A 26,171-nucleotide genomic window follows, 5' to 3' on the forward strand; every position below is an offset into this window, starting at 1 on the left:
CGTGACGTTGCAGCAGACCGAGGCGCTCCGTGCGCTTTCCTGGGAAAGCCTTCCCCAGGTCCCGGGACCCCGGCAGTGGTGGGGTGCACAGGCCCCCCGGAAGGCGGGGTGGACAGTGACCCGTGCTCGCACACAGGCCCTGCGGCGGCGGCGGCAGCAGCAGCCCCAGCGTCCCACGCCCGTCTCCGAGGTCCGCGCCTGTCTCTGGCGCTTCCCCAAGCAGCCCTCTTAATGCCCTCTCCTCGCGCACCAGTAAACAAAAGGGAAAAAAGTCTCTTGCCTCTTCGGCAGCTCCAGACCCTTTTCCCGGACTCCCTCCGGGCTAGCCGTGGTGCACTAACCCCCTCAGGCTCTCTTCCTGCCGCCAGCCCCAGTCCTCTCCCTGCGCTCCGACTGAAAGCCGATACCCGAGCCTCAGCTCCCAGCCCCGCCCGCCCCGGAGGGCAAGCAGACAAGCCTCTCGGGCTGGTGTGTGCCTGAGGGCACCGATCCTCTGTGCCGGAATCTCTCCGCTTTGCCCTCCACACCCCTGTTGCTGTGCTCTCCTCCGCTACTCCGAAGCTTTCCCCCTCCGCCACCTGCAGTCTCCGCCCGCGAAGGGGCTTCTAGTGTGTGGAAACCTTTCCTCCTTCATGGCTCCCTCCCACTGGTGCAGGTCCCGTCCCTATCCTTTTGTCTCTGTTTATTCTTTTTTTCTTTTGCCCTACCCAGGTATGTGGGGAGTTTCTTGCCTTTTGGGGGTCTGAGGTCTTCTGTCAGCGTTCAGTAGGTGTTCTGTAGGAGTTGTTCCACGTGTAGATGAATTTCTGATGTATCTGTGTGGAGGAAGGTGATCTCCGCGCCTTACTCTTCTGCCATCTTCCTCCGGGGTCCGTGCTTGTATTTCTTACAGATTTTTTCCTGTAATTGATATCTAGTCTCATAGCATTGTGGTCAGAAAAGATACTTGATACGATTTCAATTTTCTTAAATTTACCAAGGCTTGATTTGTGACCCAAGATATGATCTATCCTGGAGAATGTTCCATGAGCACTTGAGAAGAATGTGTATTCTGTTGTTTGGGGATGGAATGACCTATAAATATCAATTAAGTCCAACTTGTTTAATGTATCTTTTAAAGCTTGTGTTTCCTTATTTATTTTCATTATGGATGATCTGTCCATTGGGGAAAATGGGGTGTTAAAGTCCCCTGGTATGAATGTGTTACTGTCAATTTACCCTTTCATGTCTGTTAGTATTTGCCTTATGTATTGAGGTATTCCTATGTTGGGTGCATAAATATTTACAATTGTTATATCTTTTTCTTGGATTGATCGCTTGATCATTCTGTAGTGTCCTTCTTTGTGTCTTGTAATAGTCTTTGTTCTAAAGTCTATTTTGTCTGGTATGAGAATTGTTACTCCCGCTTTCTTTTGATTTCCATTTGCATGGAATATCTTTTTCTATTCCCTCACTTTCAGTCTGTATGTGTCCCTAGGTCTGAAGTGGGTCTCTTGTAGACAGCATATATACAGATCGTGTTTTTGTATCCATTCAGCCAGTCTATGTCTTTTGGTGGGAGCAATTCATCCATTTACATTTAAAGTAATTATTGATATGTATGTTCCTATTACCATTTTCTTAATTGTTTTGGGTTTATTATTGTAGGTCTTTTCCTTCTCTTGTGTTTCCTGCCTAGAGAAGTTCCTTTAGCATTTGTTGTAAAGCTGGTTTGGTGGTGCTGAATTCTCTTAGATTTTGCTTCTCTGTAAAGGTTTTAATTTCTCCATCAAATCTGAATGAGATCCTTGCTGGGTAGAGTAATCTTGGTTGTAGGTTTTTCTCCTTCATCACTTTAAATATGTCCTGCCACTCCCTTCTGGCTTGCAGAGTTTCTGCTGAAAGATCAGCTGCTAACCTTATGGGGATTCCCTTGTGTGTTATTTGTTTTTCCCTTGCTGCTTTTAATATTTGTTCTTTGTATTTAATTTTTGATAGTTTGATTAATATGTGTCATGGCATGTTTTTCCTTGGATTTATCCTGTATGGGACTCTCTGTGGTTCCTGGACTTGATTAAGTATTTTCTTTCCCATATTAGGGAAGTTTTCAACTATAATCTCTTCAAATATTTTCTCAGTCCCTTTCTTTTTCTCTTCTTCTTCTGGAACTCCTATAATTCGAATGTTGGTTCATTTAATGTTTTCCCAGAGGTCTGTGAGACTGTCCTCAATTCTTTTCATTCTTTTTTCTTTATTCTGCTCTGCAGTCGTTATTTCCACTATTTTATCTTCCTGGTCATTTCTCCGTTCTTCTGCTTCAGTTATTCTGCCATTGATCCCTTCTAGAGAATTTTTAATTTCATTTATTGTGTTGTTCATCAGTGTTTGTTTGCTCTTTAGTTCTTCCAGGTTCTTGTTAAACATTTCTTGTATTTCCTCCATTCTATTTCCAAGATTTTGGATCATATTTACTATCATTATTCTGAACTATTTTTCAGGTAGACTGCCTATTTCCTCTTCATTTGTTAGGTCTGGTGGGGTTTTGCCTTGTTCCTTCATCTGCCATGTGTTTCTCTGTCTCCTCATTTTGCTTAACTTACTGTATTTGGGGTCTCCTTGTCACAGGCTGCAGGTTTGTAGTTCCCATTGTTTTTGGTGTCTGTCCGCAGTGGCTAAAGTTCATTCAGTGAGTTGTGTAGGCTTCCTGGTGGAGGGGAATGGTGCCTGTGTTCCGCTGGATAAGGCTGGATCTTGTCTTTCTGGTGGGCAGGTCCACATCTGGTGGTGTGTTACGGGGTTTCTGTTGACTTACTATGATTTTAGGTAGCCTCTCTGCTAATGGGTGGGATTGTGTTCCTGTCTTGCTAGTTGTTTGGCATAGGGTGTCCAGCACTGTAGCTTGCTGGTCGTTGAGTGGAGCTGGGTCTTGGCATTGAGATGGAGATCTCTGGGAGATTTTTGACGTTTGATATTACGTGAAGCTGGGAGTTCTCTTGTGGACCAGTGTCCTGAACTTGGCTCTCCCACCTCAGTGGCACAGGACTGACTCCTGGCTGGAGCACCAAAAATCTGTCCTCCACAGGGCTCAGAATAAAAGGGGGGGGGAAGAAAGAAAGAAAGAAAGAAGAAGATAAAGTAAAATAAAATAAAATTATTAAAATAAAAAATAATTAGGAGAAAACTTTTTTAAGTAATTTAAAAAAAAAACGGACAGACAGAACCCTAGGATAAATGGTAAAAGCAAAGCTATACAGACAAAATCACACACAGAAGCATACACATACACACTCACAAAAAGAGAAAAAGGGGAAAAAGTATATATATCGTTGCTCCCAAAGTCCACCTCCTCAATTTGGGATGATTTGTTGTCTATTCAGGTATTCCACAGATGCAGGGTACATCAAGTTTATTGTGGAGCTTTAATCTGCTGCTCCTGCGGCTGCTGGGAGAAATTTCCTTTTCTTTGTTCGCACAGCTCCCGGGGTTCAGCTTTGGATTTGGCCCCGCCTCTGCGTGTAGGTCGCCTGAGGGCGTCTGTTCTTCGTTCCCACAGGATGGGGTTAAAGGAGCAGCTGGTTCGGGGTCTCTGGCTCACTCAGGCCGGGGGGAGGGAGGGGCATGGAGTGCGGGGCAAGCCTGCGGCGGCAGAGGCTGGCTAACGTTGCACCAGCCTGAGGCGCGCCATGCGTTCTCCCGGGGAAGTTGTCCCTGGATCACGGGACCCTGGCAGTGGCGGGCTGCACAGGCTCCCAGGAGGGGAGGTGTGGATAGTGACTTGTGCTTGCACACAGGCTTCTTGGTGGCTACAGCAGCAGCCTTACCGTCTCACTCCCGTCTCTGGGGTCCACACTGATAGCCACGGGTCACCCCTGTCTCTGGAGCTCCTTTAAGCTGCGCTCTTAATCCCCTCTCCTCACGCACCAGGAAACAAAGGGGTAAGAAAAAGTCCCTTGCCTCTTCGGCTGCTCTAGACTTTTTCCCGGATTCCCTCCCGGCTAGCCGTGGCGCACTAACCTTTTTAGGCTGTGTTCACGCCGCCAACTCCAGTCCTCTCCCTGCGCTCCGACCGAAGCCCGAGTCTCAGCTCCAGCCCCCGCCCGCCCCACCCTGGTGGCTGAGCAGACAAGCCTCTCGGGCTGGTGAGTGCTGGTCGGCACCGGTCCTCTGTGCGGGAATCTCTCCACTTTGCCCTCCGCACCCCTGTTGCTGCACTCTCCTCCGTGGCTTTGCAGCTTCCCCCCTCCACCACCCACAGTCTCTGCCCGCGAAGGGGCTTCTTAGTGTGTGGAAACCTTTCCTCCTTCACAGCTCCCTCCCACTGTTTCAGGTCCCTTCCCTATTCTTTTGTCTCTGTTTATTCTTTTTTCTTTTGCCCTACCCAGGTACGTGGGGGAGTTTCTTGCCTTTTGGGAGATCTGAGGTCCTCTGCCAGCATTCAGTAGGTGTTCTGTAGGAGTTGTTCCACGTGTAGATGTATTTCTGATGTATTTGTGGGAAGGAATGTGATCTCCGTGTCTTACTCTTCCGCCATCTTGAAGCTCCTCCTGTTTGTTGTTTTTATGTTCTGTAACCTTTGGTCTTGTCCATCAAAAACTGCCTTTCGACAGCCAGTTGTCTAGATTCTTTTAAATCAGTCAATGTGCATTGTCAGTATTTTCCATACACAACAGAATTCAGGTCTCTCAAGTTTCACTACTGGTAATTTTTACACAGCAAGCAACAGAAGATTAATAGACCAGTGTTTGTTTTATGGGTGCAGGTAAAACAGGAAAAGAATACTTGAGCATCTCTACCTACAAACAGGCTAGATTCCAAAGGCTTTACTAAGTATATTTCCTATCAAATCTGAAGTGATATTATGCAAATCACTAATAGGACCTCTCCAGAATGGGAGGTTGATGATGCATATTTGCTTTCATGCATTGCTTGTTCACATTCATAAAAGTTGATATTAAGTTGAAAGTTTATTCATATAGGATTAAGTAGTTTATTGGCTAAATGTATTACTTATGCCAAAACTATTACCTTCTTAACTATTTAGGTCCAAACAATTTATACCTTTCATGCTGGCATTTATGTATAAAAGTATTTTATATTAAAAAAAATTCCTGTAAATCAATCAATATTTATTAAAAGTCTACTTAGAGTAAATCAATGCATTAAATATTGTGAAACATGAAAAATACCTCTGACCCCAAAGAATTAGCTTTTCAATAGACACACAAAAAGATAAATTCTATTGAAAGGGATAAATTAAGTTGACTACAATGGCAAGTTGCAGAGGAGTACTAGAAAATGAGTTAGATGACCTGGGTCCTTTTAAGTCTCCTGGCTCTAACAAATAAGGCATCTTCTCTCTCAGCCTCTGTTGTTTCATATGTAAGGTTGGTGTAATACCTGATTCTCATGGATTTATAAAATTCCTACTCTGTACCAGGCACCTTATTATGTCTTAATGATAAAAAGATGAACATGACTAGTTTAACCCATTGAGTTCACTGTTAAGTATAGGTTAATATACTTGAAAATAAACAGTTACTACATTGTGATTATCACTATTGTTGAGCATAACTAGAGGAAGAGCAAAGAGTTACTTTTTTTCTCCTAAACTGTGGAAATTTCCTCTAATCCAGAGGTGATGCAATATAAAGTATATAGCATCACTTTTGAAGTATTTTTGCCAAATGAATTTAAATCTAATCAAACCTTTAGATCTAAATTTAAGCTTATAAGAAATGAGGGGGATAGAACAACTTAAATGAGATCACAAGAAAGCATTCAGACAAGTCCAGGAGGTGGATATTCTAAAGAAAAACTGGCTTGATCTCTTCAACAAGTCAATGCCATTAAAAATTAAAAAGCAGGGCTTCCCTGGTGGCGCAGTGGTTGAGAGTCCTCCTGCTGATGCAGGGGACGTGGGTTCGTGCCCCGGTCCGGGAGGATCCCACATGCCGCGGAGCGGCTGGGCCCGTGAGCCATGGCCTCTGAACCTGCGCGTCCGGAGCCTGTGCTTTGCAACAGGAGAGGCCACAGCAGTGAGAGGCTCATGTACCACAAAAAATAATAATAATAATAAAATAAAATAAAAAGCAAGCTGGACTCTTTTATATTAAAAAAGACTTAAAAGACATAACAACCAAGGTACTATGAGGTCCTTGATTTGTACAATCCATCTGTAAATAGGGACAATAAAGGAAATCTGAAGATGGATTTTATATTAGAAGATAAAAAGATTAGAGAAATACTGTTAATTTTTTAAGAGTGTTATGGTATTGTGGTTATATTGTAAATATCCTAATTGCTTATAATAATGATTTGGTAAAAACTCATGAAGTCCTATTTTACATTAAAATACAGCAGAAAATAATGAATGAAGCCATTATAGCAAAAATGTTTACAACTGACAAAATGATGTGATGAATATAGAGGTGTTCTACTATACCATTCTTTCTCAATTTCTGTGTCTGAAAAATTTCATAATAGTTAAAATTGAAAGATAGGAATAAATGAGACAATATATTTGAAATCACTTTGTAAACTTTAAAAGGATAAGTAAAAGAGATTTTTTTTTTTAAGAAATTGTTGGAGAAAGAAGGAATGGCTCTTTTTCAAGCATATGTGCTACTTTGGACCACACTGCTAAGAGAAGTCAGGACTGACCACCACAGAGATCCACCCAATGCCTCTAGAAATAGAAACCGGAGCAATAGCATGGATTCCCAGATACTGATCTTTTTAATACCTCCCTTCATGCTGAGATGACCTTGACCAAAGAAGACAAATGTCTTCTTGCTGGGAAAGGTGGGCTAAAGCAACGTGCACTCATCCAAGAAGAAGCAGAAAGCCTGTAACCATTACAACATGAGAGTAACTTTTCCTTTTTGCAGATCGGTAGGATTTGGCACCCAAAGCAGAGGTTTGAAACCATGGATGATTGCCCTTATTGTGTTATTACTGACAGTGGTAACTGTGGTCACTGGTCTTCTGGCTCACTTCTTAGTCTCTGGTAGGTAAAATTGTGGATTTTGCTCAGTTTGATTTCAGTTTTCTATAAAGCTTCATTTGAATAAATGTAAATTTATTTCCATCCAAAAATAATGTACTTTCACCAGTAAATGTCCACATTTTGAATTTTTAAATTTATTCAGTCATTTCATCAACAAATAACTACTGAATGTTTAGTATGTCCAAGTACTTTTCAGGGCACTCAAGAAACAGCATTAAGCAAAGCAGATATATTTCCCACCTCCTTGAAGCTCACAATCTAGTATTCTTTTCAGAATCTATAAAAAAGACCAAAATAGTAATTGTCTAAAACTTACTAGTAATCACAATAAACTCTAATCACTCATGTATATGTAAGTGAAAAATTATGATGAATTAGTTATTAAAATTGGCTCTTTTACTCAGCATTTTCTGCCCACTAACATTTCTAGGGAAGAAAGAAAAGCACATGTCCAATGAAATAATGAATTTTAAAATTATTGGTGAAGTATAAATATGATACAATATTATTACTTATTTTTAGAGAAAAAATTTTACTCTTTCCAAAACAATATTGAGAGATTATTTTTCTATTGCCTGATATATTTATAATCCCACAAAAATTCACTGCAGAATTCTCTTTTTATATTGCATCACTCTGCAGAGTGCAAACCATTTACCTTTTTGACAAACATCCACAATGTCAATCTCACAGAGATGTATGTGATAAGACAACTAGTTCAGGGGACTTGAATGGACTTATCTGTTGTCTCTTTCCTCAGACTTGATGGGGGAGTGAAGATTCTTTTAGGAGCTTTAAAGGTCTTAAGAACATAGCTCTGGGGCCCATATAACGACCCCATCTGTAGCTTACACCAATGGCAAAAGATTCTCAGGTCGACTAATTTAATGTATAGAAGCCCCTTTACTACGAGTAGAGGGTTCAATTACAAATGGACTATATAGATTAGTAATTGGAGAGACCAAAAAAGCACCACAGAGTCCCGAGATGTCCCTGGGAGATAGACCATTCTGAGGTCCTCTTTCTTCCCTAGATCCACAGCTTCCCAAGGAGAGATGTGCTTCTGTGGTTGCTCCATTTTCTATCTTTAACTCTTTGTAGATTTCTTGCCCCACCAGGGCCATACTCCTAAGATTACTACATTCCTCCACTGCTCTGTTTTTTATAACCTTTCCTGAGAGAGGAGCAGAAATCTGATTGATTCATCCCTTTTACACACTGTTCTCACCTCCAATCTCAGGCAGTTTTTTCCCTGCCTTTTTTTTCACACCTTTCTTAGTGTGCCTGGCTCTCCCATTAAAAACCAAAATTTACAAGAACACTTATTTACCTCTACTTCCAGTAGAGTACAAGGTGGTATACATTTCACCGCAGCAAGAAGCAATACAGTAATTAAATATTTCCAGCTCTAGAGCCACACTTGTCTGGGTTTAAACTTGGAGAGGCCATTAACTAGTTGTATAGCACAGAGCAAGTTACTTAATGCCTCCTGCCTCACTTTCTTCATCTGTAAAATGAAGGTTATGCCAATCTTAGAGAGCTTAGTGAGAGTCAAATGAATTAATACATATAAAGTGCCCAGAACAGAGCTTGGCACATAGTAGGCACTGAATAAATACCAGCTACTATTATTAACATACATTAATCATTATTTTTATTTTTTATTTTTTATTTATTTATTTTTGCGGTACACGGGCCTCTCACTGTTGTGGCCTCTCCCGTTGCGGAGCACAGGCTCCAGACACCCAGGCTCAGCGGCCATGGCTCATGGGCCCATCCACTCCGCAGCACGTGGGGTCCTCCCGGACTGGGGCACAAACCCGTGTCCCCTGCATTGGCAGGCGGACTCTCAACCACTGCGCCACCAGGGAAGCCCTATTTTTATTATATTATTAAACTAAAGTCTCAGAGATATATTCAAGACTTCATATTAGTCCCATTATAGTTGGGCCTTAGATCCCAAAATCTACCCTCAAACCACTTAATTTCCTACTTTTTCTTTTCATCACAGGCCAGAAGATGGAGTATTATCATGGCACCTTTAAAATTTCAGACCTACGAGTCAAAAGTAATTCTGGACAAAGCAGCCCATACCAGCTTAAGGACTTACAGGAGATGACTGAAAACTTGGTAAGTCAGATAAGATGGTTTCTATCATAAAATATTGCAGGAGGAAGGGATTTTGTGAATCATTTTCCCCACTATTTCTTAAAACATGATTTTCAGATAATTTGCATCAGAATCATCTTGCAGATTCCCAGGTCCCACTCCAAATCTTCTGAATCAGTGTCTGATGGAGTGGGTGGGTAGGGAGAGGGGAGTAAGGGAATCTGCATTCTAGCAAATTGGTGATTTTGATAAACCACTTTTTAAACCACCTGATTTAAAAGTGAGAGAATGGAAGCCAAGGTATCCCAGCCCTTTGCTCCCCCATTCCACCACAATACTACCCAACTGAAAAGCTTAAACATACTAGAAGTGGTTATTTGTAAAACCACATGCTTTTTTTGTTAGACCACATTTTAAGACTTAAAATATTTTTTAAATACATGAAAAAAGGAAAGAGGATCATAAATGTTCATTTTATCTCAAAAACACACTAATTAAGATAAAATACCCAGACCTATTGTGCAATATTCAAATGAACTGCTACCGATTTTGTTAAAACTGAAATACAAGACTGTCCCCCCCCCCAAAAAAAAGTAAACTCAGTTGCATAACAGCTCTGCTCACGATGTGTATGAACCGTCACTCAAAAACTAAGGTCAAGTTAACTTCCTTGACAAAGAAGCACAGAGCATAAAATTATTTTAAAAGGGTGGAAATGTCAGGTGTTGGTTTGTTTTAGTCAAAGAATCATTTTTTACTCAAAACATTTCCTTTCTTTCTCAAACCATTTTAATTTTTTCATGCCACTATTTGATCTTGTCCACATGCATACCCAGTTGCAACATATTCACAGCCACATCACAAATGGAGTTTTTCATCTATATTTTCAATTCTCATTAAATTATGCAATGTTTTTTATTTTGCAGTCTCATCCCCTCAAATCAATAATTACATTAATAGATTGATATATATCCTCCATTCTTTTATATTCAGAGCACCTTAGAAAATAGCATTTGTGATCATTTCTTGAGGAATGCCAGAAAAAACTTGGATACATACCCTAGTACCTCTTTTATTCCTCTGACCCTGAGTGACTCCACAAAACTTCCTCAGTGTAAAAATATTAATAATAAATTAATCTTAGTTAAAAAGATATACAATTTTTTGAACTTTGAAAAAATATTTATAATTTAACAGGAAAGTTTAAAATTTGTTTTCTTTACAGCCAACATTGTTGGCATTGTTTTAGGTTAACTAAGACATTGTTTCTACTGAAGTAAATGGACAGGAATGAAGTAGGTCTTTTAAAAAAAAAGTGAAAGAAATTCACTTATAGAGGTACGTCTATAACATTATGTGTTTGAAGGTGGACTTTGAAGCTTCACTAAAGCACACGTTTTTAGGTGTGAAAGAACCACAGGTACAAAGGCTGAGTTACGTGATGAAACATTATCATCATAAGGACCTACAAGGCCTTTCTCTAGTTGTCATTATTTATTTCTTCTCTTTTATTTTCATACCACACTCTCATTCTCCTCCCCCTGCAGACAACCATACTGTATTTCACATATATTCTTTTATTAGTATTCATTCTTGCAAAAATGCACTTTCTTGTTTTGTGCAGAGCACATGGTTTTAATTTATTCTTTGTGTTATAAATCCCTTGTTTTAGTCAGTTTGGGCTGCTATAAAAATGTATCATAGCTTGAGTGGCTTATAAACAACAAAAATTTACTTCTCATAGTAATGGAGGCTGGAAGTCTGAAATCATGACACTAACATGGTCAGGTTCTGGCAAGAACCTTCTTTCATGTTGCAGACTTCAGACTTCTTGGTGTATCCTTACATGGTGGAGAGCAGGGAGCTAAAGAGCTCTCTGGGGTCTTTTTTATAAGGTACTAATCCCATTCATGACCTAATCACCTCCCAAAGGCCGCACCTCTTCATATATGGCCTTCATTATGTTAAAGCAGGTTCCCTCAATGCCCACTTTCTGGAGGGTTTGTAACATAAATCAGTGTTGGATTTTGTGAAAAGCTTTCTCTGCATCTATTGAGATGATCATATGGTTTTTATTCTTCAGTTTGTTAATGTGGGGTATCACACTGACTGATTTGCAGATACTGAAAAATTCTTGCATCCCTGGGAAAAATCCCACTTGATCTTGGGGTATGACCCCTTCAATGTATTATTGGATTCAGTTTGCTAGTATTTTGTTGAGGATCTTTGAATCTATATTTATCAGTGATATTGACCTATAATTTTCTTTTTTTGTGGTATCTTTGTCTGGTTTTGGTATCTGGGTGATGCTGGCCTCATAGAATGACTTTGGGAGTGTTCCTTCCTCTGCAATTCTTTTGGAAGAGTTTCAGAAAAATAGGTGTTAACTCTTCTATAAATGTTTGATAGAATTTGCCTGTGAAGCCATCTAGTCCTGGACTTTTGTCTGTTGGGAGTTTTTTAATCAGTTTCAATTTTAGTACTGGTGATTGGTCTGTTCATATGTTCTATTTCTTCCTAGTTCAGTCTTGGGCGATTATACCTTTCTAAGAATTTGTCCATTTCTTCTAGGTGTTTATTTTATTGGTATATAGTTGCTTGTAGTAGTCTCTTAAGATCTTTTGTATTTCTGTGGTGTCCATTGTATAATAACTTTCTCCTTTTCCATTTCTAATTTTATTGATTTGAGCCCTCTTCCTCTTTTTCTTGATGAGTCTAGCTGAAGGTTTATCAATTTTGTTTATCTTTTCAAAGAACCTGTTTTTAGTTTCATTGATCTTTTCTGTTTTCTTCATCTCTATTTCATTTATTTCTGCTCTGACTTTTATGATTTCTAGATAGGAACAGTTTGTTGGTAGTAGACATTGCACTTATCCATTCCATCTTTTATTAATTTGGACCAAATTGCCCTTCATAAAACAAAAATCCATAATTTTAAAGTAATCATATTTATCAGTTTTCTCAGCCTTATGGTTGTGTTTTTAAAGTTTTTTAGAAAAAGTTATTTCCTCTTTTAAGTTATAAAATTATTTTACTGTATTTTCTTCTATTAAACTATACTTCTGGGCTTCCCTGGTGGCGCAGTGGTTGAGAGTCAGCCTGCCGATGCAGGGGACACGGGTTCGTGCCCCAGTCCGGGAAGATCCCACATGCCGCGGAGCGGCTGGGCCCGTGAGCCATGGCCGCTGAGCCTGCGGGTCCGGAGCCTGTGCTCCGCAACGGGAGAGGCCACAACAGTGAGAAGCCTGCGTATCGCAAAAAAAAAACAAACAAACAAACAAACAAAAAAACTATACTTCTACCTTCTACAGAAGGTTTTTAATGCATCTGAAGTCCACCTTTATATGTGATATTAAGTAGCAACCCAGGTAATGATCCAGTTTTCCCAGTGTAACTAACTAAACAATCTGTCTCACCAATATATGGTATGATTATTCAGCTTAAGACACTTCTTAGCCCCTGAGTCTTACAGAAAAAAACCATGATCCATCTCTTCAAACTGCTTCCCATCTCCTTGGAGAGATGATAGTAACACACATGAAACTGAACAGCATGACATGATATGATTAAGGACTATATTGTATGTTGAGGACTATAAGTGCAGAAGAACTTCAAAGAAAAGGAAGATCAACTAGGGTTCACATGGTCAGGAAAGGCTGTGTATTATTTTAGCCCTGTTTAAGTGAGACAATGTCCCTTTCCCTCCAATCCCCACCAATTTACCTTCAGGAGAATTACAGGAAGTGTTCATGCCTCATCCTGAGCCACTCCTTTTTATTGTTGCTAAATGCCAATGAGTGAAACCAGATTCTTCTCTCTGACCTATGTGTGTGCTAATTAGACAGCCAAGAAATACAAGTTGTAGGTCCTGTTCTTCCTCATAATTGGGGATTTACTGATTTGAATGGAAACGGAGATGCAAAAATAAAATGAGTTCATGCTTAGATACTGCTAAAACCCATTCCAGTTCCTTGAGATAGTAGCACAGACATATCTCATCTTTCATACCATTCTTCAGAGAATATTCCAGTAACCAGACACCATGATGTTCCTAAATAGGTAGGTCATTTTTATTACTATTATAAGTTTGAGTAGGATCACTGACTGAGCGAGCACTTTATTTGAAGAAATATATTTCAGAAATATTTTTAAAGTATAGGATCATTACAAATGTGAAAGTTAAAAACTTGTAACACTATGGCAATAACACTAGTTAACATATACTGAATGCCAAGCACTCAATTAGCTTAGCACATTAAGCACTGTATCTGTATTATTTTAGTTAATCCTCAAAAACAAACTTATGAGGTAAGTATAATTATTACCACAGTTTTACAAATTGAAAAATCAAGGTACAGAAAAGTTAATTTACCCAAGATCATTCAGCTAGTAAACGATATAGTTAGGGTTTTAGATTACATTTTCTTAATACATTTTTGTCATCCATAAGAATCTTCTGTGTGATTTTACTTCCCATCTACCATCCCACAAAACACCAGAAATCAAGTAGTTATCCCTGGTACATTATTCCCTTTCAGTTACAGTTGACCATTGAACAACATGGGTTTGAACTGCACAGGTTCACTTACATGCAGTCTTTTCAATAAATACATGCTATAAATAAATAAATATGTGCTACAGTACTACATGATTGGTGGTTGGTTGAATTTACAGATGCAGAACCAGGGATACAGAGGGCCAACTATGAAGTTATATCCAGATTTTTGACCCAACCCCCCACATGGTTCAATGGTCATTGAATACTGTATAGTATTAGCATGTGCCAGTGACCACCATCTGAATTAACAATGGCACCAGTTAGGAATTTTCTTAGTGTTGTCTCCAAAAAAACCCAATTCTCCTGTGCCCAAAGCACTCCTAAATTTTATCTTCTTTGTGCCAGGAACACCAGAAACAGTGCCTGAAATGATCCTCAAACTATCCTTTGGACTATATGTCTAGAGTTGTAGAGACAAAGGACTTGGAAACAGAAGTGATGTAAGGAGATAATGTAGTTTAGGAACACTCTCTAAAGGACCTTGAAGACACCAGTGAGAGACGTGGCTCTCTGAAGCAGGCAGCTCTTCTCTTGAGAAAAGGCAACTGGGTCAAGGTAAACAACTTAGCAAAGCTATTAGACTACCTAAAGTTTGGAGTTGCATAATGTAAGAGAAGTAAGAGGCCCAATGCCTGGTGTAGGCCTATGGTCCTATGCCTAGAAAAGAGATGAATTTGAAAGCTTATTTGGAAGCTTAGAGAAGAAAATAAGCAGCAATTATTAAAAAAACAAACAAACAAAAAACTTTGTGTTCAGAGGTTACAAAAATTGTGTGTAGAATGTGACTGAGTTCTTACTTGGGAGCTCAAACTCACATTCATTTCATAACTGAAGATTAGGTATGACTAAAAGAGGAAAATGTGTATCACAACCTCTGCCTTCAATGTGTTAAATTTGAATACTGAAAGAAAAAGCTAACTGTTGTATATTTCATGTCTAATCTTCAATATAACACTGCAAAGGAGGCATTGTTATTCACACTTTATAAATAGATAGGAGAACTAAGCCTCTGAAGTTAAGGTCCACAGTTCGTAAATCAAGGAGGGGAGATTTGAAGCCATATAGGTTAACTCCAACAAGTGCTATCTCCACTAAATTATTCTATTTGTCAGGAAGGGACTAAGCTATAATAGGAAGTTCAGTTCTACATCAATTCTTCTCCCATTTAATTTTTAAATCCATAAGGATTATAAATTTATATGCTCTGTCAGACCACTTTTACTTAGCCAATACATTGGGATTACATTACTAATTATATAAAGATGTCTTCATCCTTAGTTTATACATTTCCTTGTATCAATTTTTTCAGCTTTATTAAAATATAATTGACATATAACATTGTGTAATTTTAAGGTGTAAAATGTGATGATATGATACACTTATGTTGCAAAATGATTACCACTATAACACCTCCATCATGTCACATAATTACTATTTTTTTGTGTGGTGAGAACACAAGATCTACTCTCTTAGCAACTTTCAAGTATATAACACAGTGTCATTAAGTATAATCATTACAATGTACATGGGATACCGGAACTTATTAATTTGTAACCAGAAGTTTGTACTCCTTGATCAATATTTCTCCATTTTTTCCATCCCCTCGCCTTAGTAAGTACCATTCTACTATCTGTTTCTATGGATTCCACTTTTTAGATTCCACATAAAACTGGAATAAAGTACTTGTCTTTGTCTGACTTATTTCAGTTAGTGTAATGCCCTCAAAATCCATCCATGTTGGCAGAATTTCATTCTTTCTCCTGGCTGAGGAATATACAGCTGAACTTTGAACACTATGGGCTTGAATTGCAAGGGTCAACTTATATGCAGATTTTTTTTTCATTAGTAAATACAGTAGGATTATATGATTTGATCCATGGTTGATTGAATCCACAGATGCAGAACCATGAATACAGAGAACCATATGGGAACTGTGGATACAGAGGGATGTTATGCTATATGGGGATTTTCAACAGCACAGGGGGCAGCACCTCTAGCCACGACGTTGTTCAAGGGTCAACTGTATATATATGTATATACATCTTCTTTATCCATTTATTTTTTGACAGACACAGGTTGTTTCCGTATCTTGCCTATTGTAGATAATACTGTGATGAACATGAGAGTGCAGATATCTCTCTGAGCTCCTGTTTTAATTTCCTGTGGACCTATACCCAGAAGTGGGATTGCTGGCTCAGATGGTAGTTTTAGTTTTTCGAGGACTCCCCATACTTTCTCCACAGTGGCTATGCCAATTTACATTCCCACCAACCATGCACAAGGGCTCCTTTCACCAAAGTCTTGAAGTTTCATTGTTAGGATCTTTCACATCCTTAGTTAAATTTATCCCAAAGTATTTTATTGTTTTTGATGCTATTATGAATCGGGTTGTTTTCTTTATTTCTTCTTCAGATATATTGTTGTTATTGTATAGAAACACAACTAATTTCTATACACTATGAATGTTGATTCTATGTTTGATTTCTCTGTTGATATGTATGCAACTTTACTGAATTCATTGGCCAGTTCTAACAGTGTTTTGGTGGCATATTTAAGATTTTCTATATATAAAATTATATCATCTGCAAAAAAAGGCAATTTTACTTCTTCCTGTCTGATTTTGATGCCTTTTATTCTTTTTCTTGCCTGATTGCTCTAGCTAGAACTCCCAGTAACATGGTGAATAGGAGTGGTGAGAGTGGGCACCCTTCTTATCTTGTTCCTGATCTTAGAGGGAAAGATTTCAATCTTTTACTGTTGAATTTTGTTGTAAGCTGTGCATTTGTCTTATATGGAGTTTATTATGTTGAGGTATGTTCCTACTACACGTGATTTGTTGAGTGTTTTTATCATGAAAGAAGCTTGTATTCTGTCAAATGCTTTTTCTGCATCTATTGAGATGGTCATATGATTTTTAGCTTTCATCCTATTGATGTGTTGTGTCACATTTATTGATTTGCATATGTTGAACCATCCTTGCATCCCAGAGATAAATCTCACTTGATCATGGTATATGATCCTTTTAATGTGCTGTTGAATTTAGTTTGCTAATACACTGTTGAGAATTTTTGCTTCAGGAATATTGGTCTGAAGTTTTATTTTCTTGTAGTGTCCTTATCTGGCTTTGGTATAAAGGTAATGCTGGCCTCACAAAATAAGTTTGGGTGTGTTCCTTCTTTGATTTTTTGGAAGAGTTCGAGAAGGATTGGCATTAATTCTTATTTAAATGTTTGGTAACATTCACCAGTGAAACCATCTTGTCCTGGGCTTTTCCTTTTGAGGAGGGTTTTGATTACTGATTTAATCTCCTTATTCATTATTGGTCTCAGATCTTCTATTTCTTCATGATTCAGTCTTGGTAGGTTGTATTTTTCTAGGAATTTATCCATTTCTTCTAGATTATCCAATTTGTTGGTTTATAATTGTTCATAGTTTCTTAAGATCCTTTGTATTTTTGTGTTATAATGTCTATTGTTTCATTTCTGATTTTGTTTGAGTCTTCTCTCTTTTTTCTTTTAGATAGTCTCACTAAAGTTTTGTCAACTTTGTTAATCTTTTCAAAAACACAGCTCTTAGTTTTGTTGATCTTTTCTATCATTTTTCTGATCTTTATTTCATTTATTTATGTTCTTATCTCTGTTACCTCTTTCCTTCTGCCAGCCTTGGTCTTAGTTTGTTCTTTTTCTGGTTCCTTGAGGAGTAACGAGATCAAAAGTCCAGTAAGCCTCAAAATCCTGTGAGCACCATCAGTGCTCAGGTTGGTCATGTTCTACATAGGCTTAGGATAATGATTCACAGCTGACTTCTTTTCTTTTTTTTCTTTTTTTTTTTTTTTTTGCGGTACGCGGGCCTCTCAGTGTTGTGGCCTCTCCCGTTGCGGAGCATGGGCCCCGGACGTGCAGGCTCAGCGGCCATGGCTAACGGGCCCAGCCACTCGGTGGCATGTGGTATCTTCCCGGACCGGGGCACGAACCCGTGTCCCATGCATCGGCAGGCGGACTCTCAACCACTGCGCCACCAGGGAAGCCCACAGCTGACTTCTTAAATCTTGGGTTTTGCCAAAAATCTGGATTTTAAATAGGTAGAATAACAACTTTAAAGGATTGCAATAAGAACGATCAAGATTATGGTCTTTATTTTTAGAGGGCAAAGAATATAGGCTGCCTTTGGAGAGGGGTAACCATTACATGTTGCTTGTACATATCAGTGGGTAGGAGCTCTTAGTCCATAGGAATCAAATTACTGAAAATGTCAACAAGGAGAAAAAATTCCCCTCAAATACTTCATGTGCAGTTTTCTTTTTTCTCTAGGAGCACTGATCTCAATCTGATGTAAATCTCATTAAAAACACTAATAAAAATCTTCCTGATAAATGCAAGGCTTTCTGATAAATAAATTTTCACTTCCTTTTATTAATTCATTCAAAAAAGCATGCTGAATTCTTACATATTGTAGAGTATGAAAAGAAGAATGATTGTCCCTGTCCATAAAAGGTTTGCAGTTTAGTAGAGGATATAATATATTTTCATAAATAACTATATTAAGGAGTAGAAGATATAAGAGGAATAAGAACAATTAGGACAGGAAGAGGAAAGATTACTCTGAGGTTCAAGGAATAAACCCAAAGTAGGTCTTATCTGAAATAGACTTTGAAGGAGAGTTGTGATTCAGAAAAGCAGAGCCAGCAGAATCAGAGAGGGGACTACAGACCAAAAGAATAGCCTGAGAAGGGCAAGTACACAGGGAAACAGGACATGCCTGAAAACAGCACTACCAAGCATGAAAGGTAATGGTGTTGTTGATGGGGGTTGTGGGTATGGGGATGAATGACAGATGGTGAGGCCCTTGAACATATGACTCTGTGACCAGAGACTCAAATGCAATTGTGCTCTAATCTCTATTTCTACCTTGAGTTCAGCCCTGGAGTAGAGCAACTTCAATTAAACCTTATTTAAGGTTAAAGGTGTGTTTTTTAAAAAGCATCTCTTATACCCTCCTTTGTGTGCCACTCGTATTATAACTAGGAGAAAGCAACAGGATCTGAATTTTTTTCTTGGCATGTTTTGGCTCTAAACTTTTAGTTCTCAGGCACTCATCTGGTGTGATGTTGGTAGAAACTGCCTTCATATTCCATTGGCTAGTCTTCAGTGGCATATCTCTCTGAAGTTAGTGGTCTCAGCTCTGAAACGCCCCTATGTGAGTACAAAGACTGCTGTGAGAGGAGCAAGCTGGGAAGCATCTAAACTGAAAGGTGGGCTACATGTGTGAACAGAGGTAGTCTGGGAATGAGAGCTAAATGGCTGGGCCCGTCTGTTTGTTTGAATTGAAGGCTTCTCCCTAACTCTTCCATTAAACACCCAACTAACCTTCAATTGCCCTCTTAGAACTTAGTCTCAGTGCAACTTCCAGCATTTCAAAGTCATCAAACATAAAGAGGTACTACCTTGAAAGAAGGTCTTTTGTTCAATATGAGGGACTAACTCCAACTACAAAACTCTACAACTGGCTCCAAATGGGAGCAAGATAGATTTATAAATCACTAACTCTATTAAGATATGTAAATAATAAACTTAGAACAAGCTGGCACACAGCTTAAAAAAAGTGTCCTCGGGCCTCCCTGGTGGCGCAGTGGTTAAGAGTCCGCCTGCCGATGCAGGGGATACGGGTTCGTGCCCCGGTCTGGGAGGATCCCATATGCCGCGGAGCGGCTGGGCCCGTGAGCCATGGCCGCTGGGCCTGCGCATCCGGAGCCTGTGCTCCGCAACGGGAGAGGCCACAACAGTGAGAGGCCCACATACCGCAAAAAGAAAAAAAAAAAAAAAAAAAAAAAAAGTGTCCTTTGAAACTTCTGAGAATTTAAAATTAGAATGCCAAAGTGCTGGCAGAATGTTTCTGATGAAATAGGCCTTAATCTGTAAAGGAAACATTTTTGGGGGGTCTCTAGAAAGCTAGTTCTTACATAAACTCCATTCAGCAATAAAGTTTACGTTCATGTTTTCTCTGATTTCCCGTTTTAAATTCCTTTAGTGTAGGAACCCTGTTAGCTAGTTTCTGTGCCCCAGCATTTTTTAGGATAACATAAAGATCCTGGGCTTCACCCCAGACCCAACCAATGAGGTTTTATAGGGACACGGTCCTGGAATTTGAATTATAGAGAAGAGACTTCTATATTTCTGTGATTACCAAAGTTTCTTCTACCTAGATTCTTCTTATGTTATTTTTTTAGCTCCTATCTTCCCAGACACCTGAACTATTCAAAGATGGAATGGATGCTGGGGCTAGATATTCTTCTCAGCAGGCATTTTGCCAGATGAATGATGTCATCCAGAGTCAAAAACTTAATCCAGTACCTTCACCAACAAGTCACAAACAGCCAAGGGATCTATTGCAGGTAGAATTTCAGAGGATAATTACAAACCAAACTTCTTTAGATACCCAAACACTATTTACCTTTTTCCTTTTAATACTGGTCATTTTTCTTCCCTTTGTTTTGATTAGTCTTTTCTTTTCTTTTGGATTTCCCCCAGATACTGAGTAATAGGACTGGCTGTGTATGTCGGAAGAGAAATGATTAAAACAATTATTGGTCTTGCAAAAAAATATCTTACAAAATAATTTCATTTCTAACATATAAACCCCACATTTCTTCAGTCCATTTAAGCTTTTCTTATTTAAATACAAGTAAGTGTATATTCTGGATACAAGCAATTTCTCTATTTTCTAAATACTGTCTTTGATCTGAAGTTTAAAAATATATTACCAAATATATGTTTAAAACTTTTATACTTTAAGTCAATCGACTGTTTATGTTATAACTTATTGTCGTATGTTCTATGAAAGAAATTGAAGTAAAATGTACATCATATTTAACAAGGAGGTTGTGTGATTGATAAGAGATGGACCTAGAGACAGAAGACCTAGATTTAAGACCCAGTTTGTTAATCCACATGATGCTAGGGAAATTCAAATGATGTCTCCGAGTGTCAGTTTCCTTTTCAAATGAAATAAGAATCAAAATAATTCTTATTTCATACAGTTATTATAAGGAGTAAGGGGGATATATATTTTGTTTCCCAATTAAGCTTTTTACGAATGCCTGATACTGCTAAGGAAGTCACAACTTGTTCCTTGATCTCTGAAAGTCTTCTTTTTTATTTCCATTCTTTGGGTTTTTCAAAATGAGAGGTGGTTTTCTTGTCTCTTTCTTAAGGATTTAGGACATAATTTTTGTGCTAAATAGATGAGCACATTTGGCTCATCTACTATCAAATATGAAATGCAGTACCTGCATTCAGATGACACTGTTGCCACCAAGTGGTCACTGGGGGATACTGCAAGCAAAAATCTAGGTGTGATAAGTCACAGCATCATGTCTTGGCAGGCAATTAAAATTCTGTGCAAATGGACCCCAAACAGTAGTTTTTGTTCTCCTCCCCTGTTGACATAAACTGAGGAACACAACTTTGACCTAAACCTGTAAAACCACCTTACTCTTTCTTCCTTCCTGGCCTACCCTAGGGCTCAGAATCAACAACAATTAGAAAATTGTTAGCTCATTCCTAAATCTCTAATGCCTCTTCCCTGTACTTACAGCCAAAGACCTGCAGAGAAATCTGAGACCTGTGATGCCAGGATGGGGGCTAACCTGATCCACCAGCAGTCTACTACCAAAATATACCCAGCATTTTATATGTATTTAATCCTTACCACCCTATGAGTAGCATAGCAATATCTTTGTTTTAGAGGTTAGGATACTGAGGCTCAGCTTGGTTCAGCAACTTTTCCAAGGTCACCTAGTTCATGAGCAGCAGGATAAGCAGGCTTCAAATCCAGCACTGAGTGGTTCTCTCCACCACTTCTCAAGGCCTCCCTCCATGTCCCATCTCTGCTCTGCAACTTTCTGCTTCACCTTCTGTGGAGTTTTAGGAAGATAACCTTTACCCCAGATACCTATGTCAGCACATTAGAGTCACCTGGGGAGATTTTTACAAATACAAATGCTTAGGTTCCGTCCAGACGATTTATAACCAAAATTCTGGGAGAGGGGCCCCAGCATCTTAAGTCTTTTTTTTTTTTTTTTTAATTCTGCAAATGATTCTGTTGCACAGTTGGAATTGAGAACCACTGGTTTAAATCATGATATTACTCATGTTAAAACATTTTTCTATCGCTTTAACATTTAATCAGGGGTATATTCTTCTTGTAAAATATTAACACATAGTTTCTCTCTTATTGTAATAACAGGTGGATGATATATTTATAGATTCGGCCTTGAACAAGCATTATATCAAGAACCAAGTAGTCAGACTGACGTATGTATGTTTGGGCAAAGGTGGATTCACATCCTGGAATGACAAAGGGCAAAAGAGATAGGAACCCTCATATACTGTTGCCTCTATGAGCTTGGCTTTTGGTTAGGATTTCTTATAAATATTATTTCGACAACAGTCTCGAGATACAGGGCCGACCACCAGTTTGTAAACACAAAAACTAAGGCTCTGGGAGGTTAAGTGATACGTTCAAAATTCCTCAAGTGACAGAACCAGGATTCAAATCCCATCAACTGATTATAAGGCCTGGGACTACCAGAAACCATAGCTTTGGGAAAACCCAGCTGCATGCCACTGCATGCACCAAGTTGTATTCTTTCAATACACATGTCATTTCAAAAGTATTAAGAAGGCAAAGTTGACTACAAAATGGGATCATAAGTCTTACCTGTAATGAAGCCTAGCTAGTTACAGGAGCCATACCCAAACAAAAAGATGTTACTGTTTTAATGAATTTCTGCTTGTTGTGGTGGAGAGGGAAGACTCCTGTCATTTGCAGAAATTGCTCAGAGGTTTCAATTGTGTTATTTGGAAAGCTCATAGCAGAACATATACATAACAGATACAAACATATGGGCCTGTGTGACTCATCTTCTTAAAGAAAATGAATATAGTCAGATCTATCTGAAGGAAATAATAATCGGTTTTCTCATCAATAGGCTAATGCTTTATTGGCAGACTTACCCCAATTTCCTTAGACCTTTATCAAGTAACTAGTGACCTCCAGAAGGATTTTACAATATATATTAGATAAATTTTATAATATTTAGGAGACAAAAAGCATGTATTTGCTGAAACTTTCTAGATTTCATGCCCTCCATTTTTAAATTCTGACTTGCCATAGCATCCTAGCAAAATTATCATAGTCTTATGAACTCCTTTGAATTTGTAGCCACTATCATTTTGTAAGCTTTTGTGTGGGTCCAGAGAAATCCCACTTGGTAAACAATGTTTTCCCTCTGATTTAAAAAGAGGGAAAATTACTAGATTGTATATTTACCAATTTGACATAAAATTCTATTTATTTATATCTTCACATTCCAAAGCCTAAATGAACCACAATATATAAAATGCCTTCAAACTGATATGATTCCCTCTTTTTTTAAATCGAAGAATTCAGGAAAATAGGGCTTCAGTGCTTTTTAGAGCTTGGATCTTTTTTAAAATGTATTTATTTATTTATTTATGGCTGTGTTTTGGTCTTCGTTTCTGTGCGAGGGCTTTCTCTAGCTGCGGCAAGTGGGGGCCACTCTTCATCGCGGTGCACGGGCCTCTCACTATCACGGCCTCTCTTGTTGCGGAGCACAGGCTCCAGATGCGCAGGCTCAGCAATTGTGGCTCACGGGCCTAGTTGCTCCGTGGCATGTGGGATCCTCCCAGACAAGGGCTCGAACCCGTGTCCCCTGCATTGGCAGGCAGATTCTCAACCACTGTGCCACCAGGGAAGCCCAGAGCTTGGATCTTTTGAAATGTAAAAATAAAACACATGGCAGATCAACACATAGGTTTCCATTTTTCTTAAAGCCCTTTAATTGTTTGGTTTTCCTACTTAAAGAGTATGGAAAAATTCAACCCCACAAGTGAAGGGGCTTGAACTTGTGTATATGAAAAAAGTTCAAGGAACTGGACATGTGTAATCTGGAGAAGACTCAGACACCAAGAATATCACTGTCTTCAAATATTTTATGTGGAAGAGGGAACTGATGTTTTATGTATGTCCCAAATGGTAGACCTAAGCCTATAGAATGTAAGCTTTAGGGAGACATATTTCAACTCCAAGTGAAGAGCTCTCTTAAAGTCAGAGCCGACCAAAGAGGAATACCCTCTTTAGAGAAGTAAATCTTTTAAATTACTGTGCTGGAGTTAGATGACCATGTATCATGGAGGCTGTAGAGCTGATGAAGGTATCACACAAGGGACTGGCCAAAGACACCATTAAAGTTTTTTCCAATCCTCAGGGTTTATAATTTTGATGATAAAATTTTGGTGTCTAACTCAAATGTTATAACAAGCCTTCAAATTAATGGGGAAAATCCACCCAGAACATAATGAAAACTTGAAGAGGGAACATATGAAATGATCTTGAGTCAGAAAGTGACATATATGAGTTATCAATGTGAGATGATTAGCTCTTGACACTTTCAACAACTGAGGCATAATTCAGAAGAAGACAATACAGAAAAGAGAGTTAGATAATACTGGATGTATTCTTTGAACAAGTACCTTTCTCTTGCAGTCCAGAGGAAGATGGTGTGACAGTACATGTCATTATGGTGTTCCAGTTCCGCTCTGCTGAGTCAAGGGCAGTGAGAAAAAGGAAAATCCGTAGCATCTTAAATGAGAAGATAAGTAACACCAGAGCTTTGTCAATAAATGCCTCGTCAGTTGAAGTTAATGGTAAGTAGGTATCTTTCTATGTGATGTGAAGTTCTCTATTAAGTCCATTTTATGTCTAATCATAAACTTATTTACCATTATTTCCATTCCAAATTATAGCAAGAATTCAGATGGAAAAAATTTCAAGTTAAAAAAGTGACTTTTAAAGGTGTTATTATTCTCTGATGAAAGCATGTCTGAAGTTAGTTGTCAAGTGATTTTTTCTGTAGTAATTGACTGCCAGAAATAAAATCAAACCTTTACCACTAACATAGTCAATCTGAGCCAGCCACTTCCTCCATGTCTAAGCAAGTGAAAATACCAAGTGTTTAGCAAAAACAGTTTTTCTGTTTCTAAAACATAAACTCATTTGTTGCCTTTTTAAAATATGAATCATTTCTGTAAACAGTGAAATTATGAAGTTTATGTTAACTTTTTTTCCTATGGGCATTTGAGAAAATGGTAAATCAATTTTGGAGCCACTAAAGCCTTCTTGTAAGTAATGCTTTAAAAATCACTAAACTAGAAAAGAAATCATAGGAATAATTATACCATTATTGCTTCTCTAAAAAGAGAGGTAATCTTTATCAAGGCCCTTCTCTATATCATTTACATGCAGCATCTAATTTCTATATTCTTATGAATTAGGCAAACTCACCTTTATAGATGTGAAAGAGGCGCAAAAAAGGCTAAGGATTCCAATAATTAAAAGGAGCAAACATTCGGGACTTCCGTGGTGGTGCAGTGGTTAAGAATCCGCCTGCCAATGCAGGGAACATGGGTTTGAGCCCTTGTCCGGGAAGGCCCCACATGCCGCAGAGCAACTAAGCTTGTGCACCACAAACTACTGAGCCTGTTCTCTAGAGCTCTCGAGCCACAACTACTGAGCCCGCATGCCACAACTACTGAAGCCCGTGCACCTAGATCCCGTGTTCAGCAACGAGAAGCCACTGCAATGAGAAGCCCGTGCACCACAACGAAGAGTAAACCCCACTCGCTGCAACTAGAGAAAGCCCAGGTGTAGCAACGAAGACCCAGTGCAGCCAAAAATAAATAAATAACTTTTTTTTTTAAAAAGGAGCAAACATTCAAATCTAGATTACTACTTTCTTGAGAAGCTTGTGAAAAAAGGGTCTGGTCAAACGCACTTCAGAAATTCAGTCTATGATATTCACCTCTTGGAAATTCATCCCTTATATTAGCATACTAAAGACTCTGAGGAGACCAGCTAGACAGAAACCTGTTTAACCCTGTACATTAAGCTGCTTCCACAAGCATCTATTTCTGGAAGACAAGTGAAGATTTCCCATACAAATTCCAGGGGACACCAGACTTATGAGTCACAGAAGAGATTCAGAGTAAGTGTGATTAATATCAGATGTGAAACAGAAGGCCCTGTCCTTGCAAGTGTCTGGTTGACCCTTTAAGAGGAAACCTGACCAGGAAGTGAAAATCTGCAGGAATGGGATGGGCAGGAGTTTGCTGATGAGACAAAGAGTCAGCTAGTCAGGGAATAAACCTGGGGACCTCTCCCAACCCAAGAGGGAAGAACCTGTCAAGGGCTTAATCCACCTTCATTGTTTTCTTGTTTGTGGGGAAACAAATGAATCGAGGTTGTGAAATAGTGGAAGCTCTGATAAATTACATGATGTGTTCTATGTAATTTCCAACAGCCAGTTAATTTGCCAGGAACTTAAAAGCCTGAGCTATCTGAAACCAGAAATGAAGTATGAAATGGTCATCAGTTTTCTGGGCTCTTTGTTTCTTATAGGTTCAGTTTGTGACCTGCAGCTTATTTTAATGACTATAGTAG

At 38.9% G+C, this 26,171-nt stretch overlaps 1 protein-coding gene across 1 annotated transcript in view; it reads left to right on the forward strand.

Moving 5' to 3' along the window:
* TMPRSS11A (transmembrane serine protease 11A) overlaps positions 1-26,171 on the forward strand; it is a 62,276-nt gene that overhangs the window by 22,268 nt on the left and 13,837 nt on the right. Inside the window, exons 2-5 of the mRNA XM_060090534.1 lie at positions 6,867-6,985; positions 8,997-9,115; positions 21,897-21,964; positions 24,219-24,379. Of these exons, the coding sequence (XP_059946517.1) occupies positions 6,867-6,985; positions 8,997-9,115; positions 21,897-21,964; positions 24,219-24,379 (467 nt within the window). The remainder of the gene's footprint in view (positions 1-6,866; positions 6,986-8,996; positions 9,116-21,896; positions 21,965-24,218; positions 24,380-26,171) is intronic.

This window comes from Mesoplodon densirostris, chromosome 1 (assembly GCF_025265405.1).
Source record: "Mesoplodon densirostris isolate mMesDen1 chromosome 1, mMesDen1 primary haplotype, whole genome shotgun sequence".
In the NCBI taxonomy this organism is placed as follows: domain Eukaryota; kingdom Metazoa; phylum Chordata; class Mammalia; order Artiodactyla; family Ziphiidae; genus Mesoplodon; species Mesoplodon densirostris.